The 12828-nt window shown below is 48.8% G+C and overlaps 1 protein-coding gene across 1 annotated transcript in view; it reads right to left on the reverse strand.

Annotated features, from left to right (window-relative positions):
• The window catches only part of LOC147747137 (cytochrome P450 4B1-like), a 274411-nt gene that overhangs the window by 243060 nt on the left and 18523 nt on the right, over positions 1-12828 (reverse strand). The window contains exon 2 of the mRNA XM_086952393.1: positions 11964-12108. Within this exon, the coding sequence (XP_086808519.1) occupies positions 11964-12108 (145 nt within the window). The remainder of the gene's footprint in view (positions 1-11963; positions 12109-12828) is intronic.

Raw genomic sequence — 12828 nt, forward strand, 5'->3', positions numbered from 1 at the left:
TAGCTCATCAAGGTGTGTATTTTCTAGCAGCCTGGTTTTAATGGGGGCAATTCAATCCTAAAAGCTCCTGAGGAAAAGGCCTACAGCACCAGATGAGCTGCTTAGACCTGGCAGGAGACGCTTTGGGGGCTGTCTTTTTTGCTAACGTGTTTCATTGACCTTCCTGTGTGTTGCTGGTTGGCTGCACCGATCAGGCACACCACTTTTATCCAGAGTTTAGGGTAGTGTGTTGGCTCTGCAGTAATGTCCTGCATGTTGGACATGTGCACTTATTTATTTCATCAATACCCCTGCAGTCTACTTATTGGCATACATCACCCTGAATGCACGACTTCACGTAAATACACGTGCTGCAGGTCTCGCCTCAGCTCAATTAGACACACTTGGAGCGCTAAAAAGTCTGCCACAGATGCAACCACCCGAAAGAGCAAACCGTTGCTTTCTTTTAACAAGCTACAGAGTTAAAAGAAAATGCACGATCTTCCATGGAGCAGTCATGTATTAAAAGCAGCCTTAATTGAAATTAACCGGACAATATTTATTCTAAAATACTATCCCAGTCACAATTGCTGGTCGTGGAGTGTTTGAACGCATGGTTTTATTTCTACCTGTAAGGGTGTAGCTGGGATGTGTGTACATTTCATGGTGTGGCCTTTCTGTGTGGTGCTACAAATCAAGGAGAGTGAGACTGCGCTTCATGGGTGCCAACTGCTTTCATACATAGAGGTTGGTGGTTCCAGTGAGCACATGAAATAGGCGGAGTACCTCATTTTGTTAATTACTAGAAAATGATTGACTCACAAAGATTGGGCAGGGTTTACGCTCCTGTGGTCTGTTACCTCCTCAGGGGGAAATACTACATGTGCTTTTCCCTTCCCCCACATTGCTGGCTTCTAAGAATTGCAGTGTTTTTTCCGCCTGTTGGGTCACATTGTGGCTGATTGATTCTCCTTTCGCCTTGCTCAGTCATTCAGATTTGGAAAGTAAATAACAAGTTGACATTATTACAGCTCTCTGCATTACTGTGACACATTCCTCGCTTTACCATAGCACGTCTACTATCAGCGCACTAAGAAATTGAGCTGGGAGAAGTTGCAGACCAATGCTAGCTATATCAACTAAACGCAAAAAAAGAGAAATTGAATTTTACATGCCTTGTTATATAAAGCCAGAGCCGCTGGAATTGTGCTAATAGGCTTAACCTAATCATGCTTCCGGGTTAGCTGCGTTATGTGGCATTCTGGGACGTTACGTTTCTTTTATGACTTGGGTACTGAGGCAATACAGACACCAATCCTGCACCTTCAGAAAATATCATATCCTGCTGCGAGGGCTTAACGATTTGCTGAGCTAATGAGGGAGAGGGGCTTTAATGATTGGTATACTCCGTGGCACAAAGGCTGTAAAGCTTTTAAAACATCCCATCCACTGAGGATAATAACATCTTCTAAGTTAGTCAGGGAGAAAGAGAAAGACACATATTGGAATTTTGGAGCTAAAGTTGTATATAGTAGCTTTTGTTGGTCTTCTGTCACACTGTTGTTTTTAGGTCTCCCACTCACCGCTCTCCCCACTCACCGCTCTCCCTACTCTCACCGCTCCCCTCTCACCCCTCTCCTCCCTCTCACCCCTCTGCCCACTCTCCCATTTCACCACTCTCCCCTCTCGCCACTCTCCCCACTCTCCCCTTTCACCACTCTCACCCCTCTCACCACTCTCCCCTCTACACTCTCACCACTCTCCCCTCTCACCACTCTCTCTCCCCTCTCACCACTCTCTCTCCCCTCTCACCACTCTCTCTCCCCTCTCACCACTCTCTTCTCTCCTTCCTCTCTCTCCTTACTCTCCCCTCTCCACCCTCTCCCCCCTCTCTCCTCACTCTACTGCACTCACTCTAACGCCCTCACGCCTTCACGCCACCGTCCTCAGTCTACCACTCTACCGCCCTCACTCTACCACTATGCCGCCCTCACTCTACCACTATGCCGCCCTCACTCTACCACTCTGCCGCCCTCACTCTACCACTCTACCACCCTCACTCTACCACTCTACCACCCTCACTCTACCGCCTTCACTCTACCACTCTACCGCCCTCACCCTACCACTCTACCGCCCTCACCCTACCACTCTACCGCCCTCACCCTACCACTCTACCGCCCTCACTCTACCACTCTACCGCCCTCACTCAACCGCCCTCACTCAACCGCCCTCACTCAACCGCCCTCACTCAACCGCCCTCACTCTACCACCCTCACTCTACCACCCTCACTCTACCACCCTCACTCTACCGCCCTCACTCACTCTGCCGCCCTCACTCACTCTACCGCCCTCAATCACTCTATCGCCCTCCCTCTATCTATCACCCTCCCTCTATCTATCTATCGCACTCACTCTATCTATTGCATCACCACAGCATCACTCAGGGGCACCACAGCATCACTCAGGGGCACCACAACATCACTATGCGCTACAACAGCATCACTGAACGCCACAGCATCACTTGTCGCCAAAACAACATCACTCAGCGCCACCACAGCATCAATCTGTGCAACCATTCAACAACTGGTTCAAATACTTTCTGTATTTGAGGGGGATGATGAGTGTGTTAGATGTTACGTCTTAGTATCCTTAGGCTCAATCCTTTTAGGCTCAATCCTTTTTTGGATAAACAAACTCAAGAGTCCTTGCTTTGTAGAAAAGTTGCTCTTTATTTGTGTAGATAAACGCATGGACAGCCGACACGTGTTTCGCCCCTATGGCGAATTGCGCCAGGGCTTTTTCAAGGCTATTTACAATGTTATTGGTTCTGTACACTTCCTCATCTTATACACAGTATTTTTCAACATCAAATCCGGTTTAAATCAGATGCAAAGTCGTCTTGCTCAAGAAGTTATCTGGAGTTGGAGACTATGGCCTCTTTCCAAGAGAACAGGGTTGGGTGGCAATCCTATGCAGCTGGCGCTGCCTTTGCTCCTCCTTTTCTCCAAAAGAGCGCTATCTCCTGCATCCACCTCCGGTCACACACACCTTGCAGAAAGACCCATCAAAGCCACGCCCACCAGCCACGGACACAAGCGGTCAAGGGCGACACGTTCTCCCGGAACAAGCTTGCGTACTAAGCCTCACCATAGCATCACTCAGCACCACCACAGCATCACTCAGGGGCACCACAGCATCACTCAGGGGCACCACAACATCACTATGCGCTACAACAGCATCACTGAACGCCACAGCATCACTTGTCGCCAAAACAACATCACTCAGCGCCACCACAGCATCAATCTGTGCAACCATTCAACAACTGGTTCAAATACTTTCTGTCAATGTTTCAAGCTTTATTACAAATGTCATAAAAAGATGTTAAATGTTTTCACTTCTGTTCTTGTTAAAACATTGTGATTTGTCAGATTAATACATGTAAGACAGGGTAAAGCAGAACATGTACCTTTACTAATGCTATAGATGTAACATTTGCTAACTTTATAACTATTGGCATTTCTAATAACAAAATTAATACTTTTATATTGTGAAAAACATAAACAAAAATTAAAAAATATTTAAATTTTCCACACCAAAAGCTCAAACTTTTCTATTGCGAGACCTATTGCATTTCCAATGCTTGTTTCATACTGTTTCCTCTCGCCCCAAGGGAGGAAGCCCTACCCAAGATGGCTGCCGCACTAACTCTGCCCGAGCCCCAGGTCGAACAGCCCCAAAATCGGCCGGACCCTCTGGGGGAGGTAGCGCTAGATGTGGTGAGTACAGACTAGTCAGGAATTAAATTTAAAATGAAATGAAGTCTTCACCCAAAATCGGAAAAGACAACAGCGTCGCGATAAATCCGCGAGCTTAGTGCAGGGGGGGAAAGGACACAGAGGGCAGTGCACACAAAGAATAATATTTTAAAAACAGGTCTAGAGAAGGAGTAGGAGTAACCGCCCGGCTCAAGCATCAGGCGTCAATTGCAGGATGCTTTCATCCGCCTTGGTGATTGTTCTTTGGATCGGACTGGTCTCGCGGCATTAGAGTCTATGTACAATATTTCAGTATTGGTGCATCTGGAGCTGTGGTGGAAACCACTCTGGAAGATCTTGGTGAATGAGGCCTTTCCTTGAAGGTGGTGTTCTTGATGTTCTTCCTCGCTCCTGACTGCCGAACAACATCGACATGCTTCTCTCGTCTGGACTCCCCTCTCACTGGAGCCTCCTGGAGGGCCTTCCTGCCGGGCTGCTATGGGACATTGTGAACTGTGCGGGCTTCATGTAAGCTGCGCAAAGGCGTCGCTGAGGAACTGCCAACAGTACTCACAGCCAAGTCGCTCATGTAGCCGCAGAGGGTAGTGTCTCCGTCTAGATGTTCTCACCGCCAGGACTCAGGTTCTGTGCCTTCCTAAAATGGTCTTCGGTGACCAGTCTTCGACTGTGACCTACATGCTTACCGTGCCTGTCGTGGAGCTGCCGCTGATGCATCTCTCCTATTCAGATTCCCCTTTCACAGGAACTCCATCGAGGTCCTTTCCCCTGGATTGCAATGTACCGCGTGAGCTGTGCGGGCCTTTGCGTACCCCACACTTAGGAGTCGCTGCAGAACTCCCAACAGGGCCACGGCCAAGTCTTGTGTAATCCCAAGGTTGGATGTTCCAATGGATGGGTATGCTCGACTTCGGCAGGCGGAAGGTTGACAGGGGCACACAGAAGGTTCCTGGGTGGTTCACCTGGTGGTGCGATGCTCCTTGGTGATGATGCACCTGGATGATGATAAATCAGTGATTTTTCTTCATTTGGGCAACATGCGGCGATCTATTGGCTTGAGTGACCTTGTGGACTGAGGAGGATTAGATGGACTTTGCCCCCCCTTGCAGTTGTCTTCCAGCAGGTGCACTATTGGTGCGCTGTTCTATTGATACCAAGCAGCTGGTGACAGGTGAGAGGACGGTCGAACTGCGAAGCGTGGGGCCTGGATGCAGATCATGCTTGCTAGCGGCTTACAGTTGGTCCTCCAGCGAAGCTGACTCCAGTGACATATCTGCACCCCAGTGTCTGGCTCGTGCTGATGAACACCTTCTCCAGTGCTGGCGCGAGTCCTCTGTCCTGTCGCTCTTCTACTTTCCATCCTGCGTGTGTGTGGTTGTTGTGTGCCCTGTGGCATTGTGCCACTGTTCTTTCCTCCTTTGCGGAGTGGTGTCCTGCCACTCTCTCTTCCTCCTTCCGACCCGGTTCTCACGTGGATGTTGCACCCTGCCACCTGTCTCATGTTTGCTCCACATGGACATCTCACTGGTCGCGTCCTTCTTGGGACGGTCTTTCTTTTTCTGCGGACCTGTCGCAGGCCTGTCCTGTCAGTAGGACTTGCATGTTCCTCTTGGGTACTTTCACTGGCACCATCCCCTCCTGTGGGATTTTGCGATGTCCCTCTTCCCTTCGCTCGAGCCCGGCGTGCTTGCGCATCAAGGCTGCACCATCGTGGCACCTGCTTCTTCCTTCTTTCTGGTGTGCTTGTCTGGACTGGTCACTTTGTGTGACGTGCTCCTTGCTTGCCGTGCGACGTGACGCCCGGTTACGTGCCGCCAGGTGACAGAGCATCTGTTGCTGTGGCGGCCTGGTGCTTGGGATGTGTGACTCCTCTTTTGCCTGTCTTGGGTCACCGCCGGCTCCGTCTTGAGGCAGTGCGAGGGAGGACACTGTGTGGTCTTCAGCACGCTGCAGGGCTTCGCAGGGGCGATGGAGATGTGGATGCTCTCCTTCCTGCATTCAGCAGTGCTTCTTCGTGGAGATGTCTCTATCTCCCGGGCACCTGCTGTGCTGTGAAGTTCACTGGCGCACCCTTCTGCATGCCTCTGACTTAGCGCGCTCTGTTTTCGTCTTGGACGCTTTCTTCTGGCACTTGGTGTGCCTGTGGTGTAGCTTGTGATTGTGTCTGTACACCAGCAGGAGCAAGCAATGTGATCTCCTCTCTGGCAGTGGCGATGGGCAGCCCCTTGTGGTGCGTGCTCTGCACCAGTCTTTCTTGTGCTTTTGGTGGGGATAGTTACCTCGAGACGTTGCCGTCTGGCTGGTCTCTCACTTTCACTGGTGGCTATTTGGGGTGGTGTTGCTTGCATTTGGCTCTAGGTTTCTTGCAGCTCTCTGTGGGGTTTGTCAGTCTCTCCCTGTGTTTTGCAGGGCTGTCAGGCAGTGCTCCGTCTTCTACTACCAAGTTCCTGGGGCGTAGAAACACTGAGGCCACTCCTACGTGTGTACTCTGCCGTGCTGGGCACTGCAGGTGCTTGCAAGTGCTTGCAAGTCTGGGTGGGCCACTTGCCATGTGGGCCGTTTGGGCCAGTGCATTGCTGATTGAGTCTGTGTGTTGCTTTTGTTTGGGTTGTGGTAAGGTTGGTAAGCTGCAAACTCTCTTGTGGCTCCGTGTGAGAATTGCGGAGGCACTCCGTTTTCGTAGCGATGTAACTGGCTTGAGGGTGCAGGGAGGGCTCCTTCATGTGCAGCTGGCATCAGTTCACATGGGCTGTCCTGTGGCACTTTCTCTATGTTCACCTTTGTCCTTCAGGCAGCGGTGTAGTCCAGTGGGTACTGGGTGGTGCTGTGGGTGATTTCAGGGGGGCCACTGTAGCTTTCCTGACACTGAGGGCCTCTGGAGCCATGGTAGTTTCTGCGGTGTGCTCTCATGCTTATTGGGTGTCGCACTGGCAGAATTGGACTTTCCATTGGGTTCAGGGAAAGTTTCCTCAATTGTTGAGGCTGTGTCCCACTTGCTAGATGCCTAAGGCTTCCGTCACCCTGTGCTGGTGTGTGGTTTCTTTACCTGTGTCAGTATCTGGGCAGTTGTTGGAAGCAGACTCCTTTTCTGGGGTCACAGGGTGCAGTCAGTGTTCTGCTGGTGTACCTGCTTGCATGGTGCTTGTATGCAACTCATTTGATGTGGCACCTTGACCACCAGGTGGCGCTGCCACTATTTTCTGGGCTACTTCATCTTTCCTACTGCAGCGGGCCGCGGGGGAAGTCTGTGCAGAGACAGTAACTTCCGCAGTTGCTCCTACCGCTTCTTGTAGCATGTGCAGTGCAGCTCGTGTCAGCCAGGTGTCGCTGCCGGCCCCCAGCCGGCAAGGGCTCTCCTCAGTGATGCGTGCACGATTCGAGCTGCCAGTGCAGGAAGGCATGCAGCGCTGGAAGTCCGATCATCTCAACCCTGGTCGGGCGGTCTCCGGAATGGCCTCACTAAGTGTGTGCTCTACTTCCCCCATTCCTGCACAGACGGCCCTACCAGTGTGGCAGGCTACTCCTGACTGTGCCGGCCTTGATGGTGGATTGCAGGGTGCATGTCCATTGCTCCTGAGTACTGAAGACCAACCCCATGGGACGGCGGGGTTACTTTTGCTTCTCCTCACTGCTGCTGAGGTCGCTGCAGTCACCTCTTGACGCTGGGAGCAGGGCCGGCCAGCGTCTTTACTTTTCCAAGACGGAGGCCCATCCACTGGCAGTCTTTTTTACAGCCCTGGTGCGGTCAGAACCGTCTTGCCGACGCTCTTCTCCCCTCTCCTGCAGGTGGGCCGGGGTCGTGGCAGGCGGTTCTGTGGTTGGTGAGAGGTGGCAGGCCTGCGTGCTCTCACCTCTAGTCAGGAGTCTTTGGGCCTCGCAGCTCCAGCAGCTCAAACATTCTTCCTCGTCTCTAAGGTGGCATCAATGGACAGTGGGCTCCTCCGCCTTGGGTGAGTGTGTGTGGTGCCGGGCAGTTACTTTAGGACATCACGGCTCCCTTTTCCATCACTGCAGGTTTCTCTTTGTCCTTGATGAGGTGAACTGGCAGGCAGTACCAGGCTGGGGGCTGCTGGTCTGGGCTTCATTCACTGCTGGGATGGACTGACCATGCCACAAAAGGGATCTGTGCCATTGCGCACTCTGTCAGCTTTGCCGTGACTGCCCCTTCGTGGCTCCCCTCCGCAGCTGTAGATACCTGCAATTAAGCAGCTGCTGGGTGGATGGCAGCTGCACCGGCAAGAAGAAGTGGAGCTGGAGTTTCACTCGCGGGTCACTGGGCCCTGCAGGCATACCGGTGAACGTGGTAGCGGGCACCTTGCTGGCATTGCGGGGCTCTGCACTCACTGGGATTGCATGGTCACCCTTCCCCACTTCTGACATCAGTGAGGATGAGGCACGGCTAGTCTCTGGTTGTTGCTCCATGACTGCAGGGGGTGGTGTCGTGCCCGATCACCACTGCAGCCACTGGTGGCCGTGGGCAGCGCTGTGGGGTGTGCCGCCTATCAGGCTCATTTCCTCCCCCACGAAGGACGAAGAAGCGCCGAGCCGCAGGCACGTGGGGTTAGCTACTCGCCTCATCGCCAATGTGGTGTGGGGCCTCAGGTCCACATGGTGAGTAGTGGCGGATGCAGACACTAGGTAATATGGTGCAGTAACTGGCCCAGGACACGTGCGCCCAGACCCTTTTATTAACACGGTCACCTGACTGATGACGCCTGTGGTGGGTGGGTGAATAGTGTGGGTTACATCAGCAGTGGAACTCTAGAATGTATCCAGTCGGATACTACAAATAGAAACTGATATTTTTCTTATCTTTTGAAAACGTTGATTGTTATGTTTGTCTAACACCCAGAAGATAAAGTTCAATGATGCAGTTAGAGATCTTACCAAAAACGAACAATAACTCATGCAGTAAATCAGTAAGTGTATGTAAGGCAAAAAAACATCCTTCCATTAAACGGTTATAAATTAAATTTGGTATTGTGTGCTGAAAAAATATATAAATTAGCAACAGCTGCGGTTTCTGAGGAAAGGAGGCAGATTTTCTTGTCAGGCTGGAACATTTCTTATCTCCTTTCTCCACTACTACTTGCATTGGAGGGGAGCGAAGGTAAGAGAGCGAGAGAGCTGCAAACAAACAACTCAATGGCTTCCCAGAAAGGGGAGGGTGGAGAGTGAACAGGAGCAGCCTGCTGTGAGTTTGGCCCTCGGTTGTCTTTATCAACCATTCTTGATCTCAGAGGAAGAGGATGTGGTGCAATGGTCAGAGCTGCCTACTCTGTAGCTGGGGATCCGTGTTTGCTCTGCATGAGCTCAATATCCTGTGAATCTGGGTATATCACTTAATTTCCCCTGCGCCCCTGGAGAATGCAATATAAATCTACTAATGTAATTTAAATTAATGAAAACAAACTGCAGCAATCTCGGAGGAGTGGTCAAGCATTTTTGTGGGAGGGAGGAGGGGTGTGGGGAGACGGCACAGGGAGTTATAGTGACTGCACTGCAAATGAAGTGGCACTTTATTGTAAATTAAACAAAAGAAAAAAGGAGCAGCAACATCGGAGGGTTGGTGAGATAGACATGCAGTATTGTTGGAGGGATGAGAGGGTGGGGTGGTGACACAAAGAGGTTAAGTGATGGCAAGGCGACCGAAGTTTCATGCACAAAGTAAACAAAGCAGAGGCAGGCCAACAAAAAAGAAAAGAATGCTCTCCAAGTATCCGAAAATAACATGAAGAGTAAAAGCACATGTAGCAGGGGTAGTCCTCATGGGAGGTTACAAAAATAGAAAAGGAAGGACTACTAAGCATATTATACAAAGAAAAGTAGGCTTTTAGGAAGGGCAGTGAAAGGAGCCAATTTAAAACAAGCATTTGCAATGCAATAGGTGTCGCATTTCTAAGAGTTAGAGCAATTGACGTTGTAAATGGCAATGTTTTTACCCATTTGTTTTGGTTTGGAGCGGATGTATGCGATGTGTTGTGGGATTATGTGGGTTGGATTGGAATTATTAGTTGTGAAATTGTGTGTGGTGGGATTGTGTGGTGTGGATTGGATTTGTGTAGCGAAATTATGTGGCGTGATGTGTAGTGGAAATATGTGGATAGTTATGTGTTATCGAGTGTAATGGAATTATGCGGAGTGGGATTGTGTGTCATGAAGTGTAATTATGTGGAATGATATTTTACCAGGCCACATACAGACACACACCCACTTACATACAACCATACATATTCAGACACATGACCATTGGCAAGCAGACACACATACACTAACTTACATGTGGACAGACACACAATAGCATACAGGTCAAGGAAGCGCGTTTAGCTTTTTCGATGTTTGTGCATTTACACTGATATAAAATTTGATGGGTGCAGTTGTGAGCATTTTTTTGTAGGAGATTATAAACATAAGAGAATGGAAGGAAGCATCAGTGGGTTTAGGTATGACTGAATGCATGTTGAATAAGTGAGAGAATGCAAAGTTCGATGGTAAGAAGAATAGGGCATTTTATGGCCAGTAACGAGCAAGACACTGTGTGTGTAATACCATTGAACCCACTTCCATCACACAGTTTAGGTCACCACAGGGATTTGCTTGCCTAGAGGGTTTTTTGGAAACCACAATCAAAACACCTAAGCTATGATAAGCGTCCCCTGTAGGAGACACATTTGAGGAGACTGTTAGGGTCTCTTACAGAATAAACAATTGGGCATGCCAACTCCCTTCCTAGGCCTTTTGGGCTAGTCAGATTGGTTCAGCAGAAGGCCCTGGAGGGAAGCCCTTCGGCCACTGCTGCATCAGCAGTTGCCGGACTATAAGCGTGGCCAGAAGGCAGCAGCAGTTGCTGGACTACAAGCGTGGCCAAAAGGCAGCCTGCCAGACCTGCCGATGTACAGTACAGAGACCAAGATGACCACATTTTGACGCTGCAGACACCTCGCACCGGTGTCAATGTGTTGTGGCCTGGGAGATGTCAGACAAAAGGGACAGCACAAGCAGGTTTCCTAATATGCATGCACCAGATGAAGCCTGCTGGTGGTACAAAACAAGCAGCAGCCCGCGTGATCTGCCGATGTCCAGCACAGGGACCCAGAGGACCACAGTTTGTCACTGCAGCTACCAATGCACAGGTGTCAACTTGCTGCAGTCTGAGAAACATCAGACAATAGGGACAGCACAAGAAGTACGCATGCACCAGGCAAAGACCGCTAGTAGTCGTAAACAAGCGGTGATTAGCTGGTGTTTTTTGTTGTATCTTGAACTCAGGAAATAAATGCTTTCTGATATGTTATTTTTCACCTAAACATACAAGTAGGTTTTTCAGAACAATACCCTTATGATTTCAGTTAATATTTCCTGTACCATAAACCCCACTGCAAGACATGCCCCCTGACTCATAACACTCAGGTCACCCCCTCCAAACCAACTGAGATCCTTGTGACAGAACAGACGTGCTGGGCACCGGTATTAGCCCCAGAACAGGGAGGCAAAGCCCTGGGTTCATAAGCATAACCAAGGCAAAAAAACAGAAGTTTCCAAATGAAGAAAATATAAACACAGGTGCCAAGCTAAAACATTTTGTTATGCGCCCGTGCACAGTATTGAACGAATAAAGACGAAAACAGGCCACCGTGCAAAAATATAACGTGTAGAGCCTGTGCATATTTAATTTATGTGCATGATTCTTATAAAAGAAATTATACCGGGCGCTGTGGTAAGAGAATATCAGTAGGGCAAAATAAAACAAGCAGTCCCAACACAAAACATATGAAAACTTACAGCTTAATAAAACTGGAGTTGGTGGGTGCTCATTCCGACAAAATGGAAGTTATTTATCGGGAGCACCAACCAATAAGGAGCCTTGAAAGTAGATTGAGGCAGAAGTTAAGCAATTGCAAGCAGCAGGCAGGTTCAACTCACTGTACTGCTTACAGCATGTCTTGCTGACATTGCATACGTGCTGCCTAGGCTCGACCTAAAAAGGGCGGTGCCCATATTGTAGATACAGCATGTCTCAAAGATACAGCTCATGCCCTGCCTAGGTGAGACCTAAAAGGAGGCTGGCGGACCTGCATTTCTCTGTAATTCTATGCACAGCATAAATAGGAACAGAAAAATCAAAAGTGTTAAAAAAAGCCGGAAACATATAAAACACAAGCTCTGGATTTTATCAAGATTTAATAAAGGTAATAATCTAGGATGACCCACCTCCTCTACCGAAGATAGCTTTTGCATAATCAGGATGAGTGATGTTCAAAGATCCAAAGAAGCTTCCAAGCCAGACGGGAAAAGCATAATTGTATTTGTGTGTCCATGACACCACCTTGGCGAGGTCAGTTCCATCTTCGTTAAACTGCAAGAAATACAGGGATGCAACTTAAATCACCAATGATACAGAGGGACATACACAAAATGTTAACTTCTTGACCAGTTTTAAAAGTATCTTGCCTCCAAATAAAACTCTCAAGAGGGAGCATTTCATAACTTACCAGAGTTTTATTCCACTTCCAGAAAACTGGTTAACTAAACTAGCACCAGGTAGAGGTGTACGTTCTGGGAGGACGCCTACTTACATATTAAACTTTGCCTTTCTTCAAAAGGCTGAGAAACCAATGAGCAGGGATTAAATATTTATTGGACTAAGTGCTGAATGTGGATTTTAGATCCCTTTCCTTTCTCAGGACACAAAATAATACACTAGAGCTATAGTTGTAAACATATGTGTAATGTTGTTTTTCTGCATGAAAAAAGAAACCATAATTTTTATTTAGCTAACTTTCTATTTCACCTACCTATGGCACATATATTAAACAAGATAGTGCTCAGAACTAAACGGAATTCAGGTGTGCTCGCCTAACTCCATTTTCACCCATTTTGTCCACCAACTCAAGAAACAAAGGAATGGAGTTATAAAGAGAGAGCACCTATAATTTAAGAGGGTATTTAGATAGTTGTCAGTCTGTGTTTTGCCAACCAAGACCAACCAGAGATGGTACCCAGAAACTGTATGGAGTGGATGAAAGCATGGACCTTTAAAGATGAGACAGGCAAAATACTATAACCCTGGCAACTC

The sequence above is a fragment of the Lissotriton vulgaris genome, chromosome 1_1 (assembly GCF_964263255.1).
Source record: "Lissotriton vulgaris chromosome 1_1, aLisVul1.2, whole genome shotgun sequence".
Taxonomy (NCBI): domain Eukaryota; kingdom Metazoa; phylum Chordata; class Amphibia; order Caudata; family Salamandridae; genus Lissotriton; species Lissotriton vulgaris.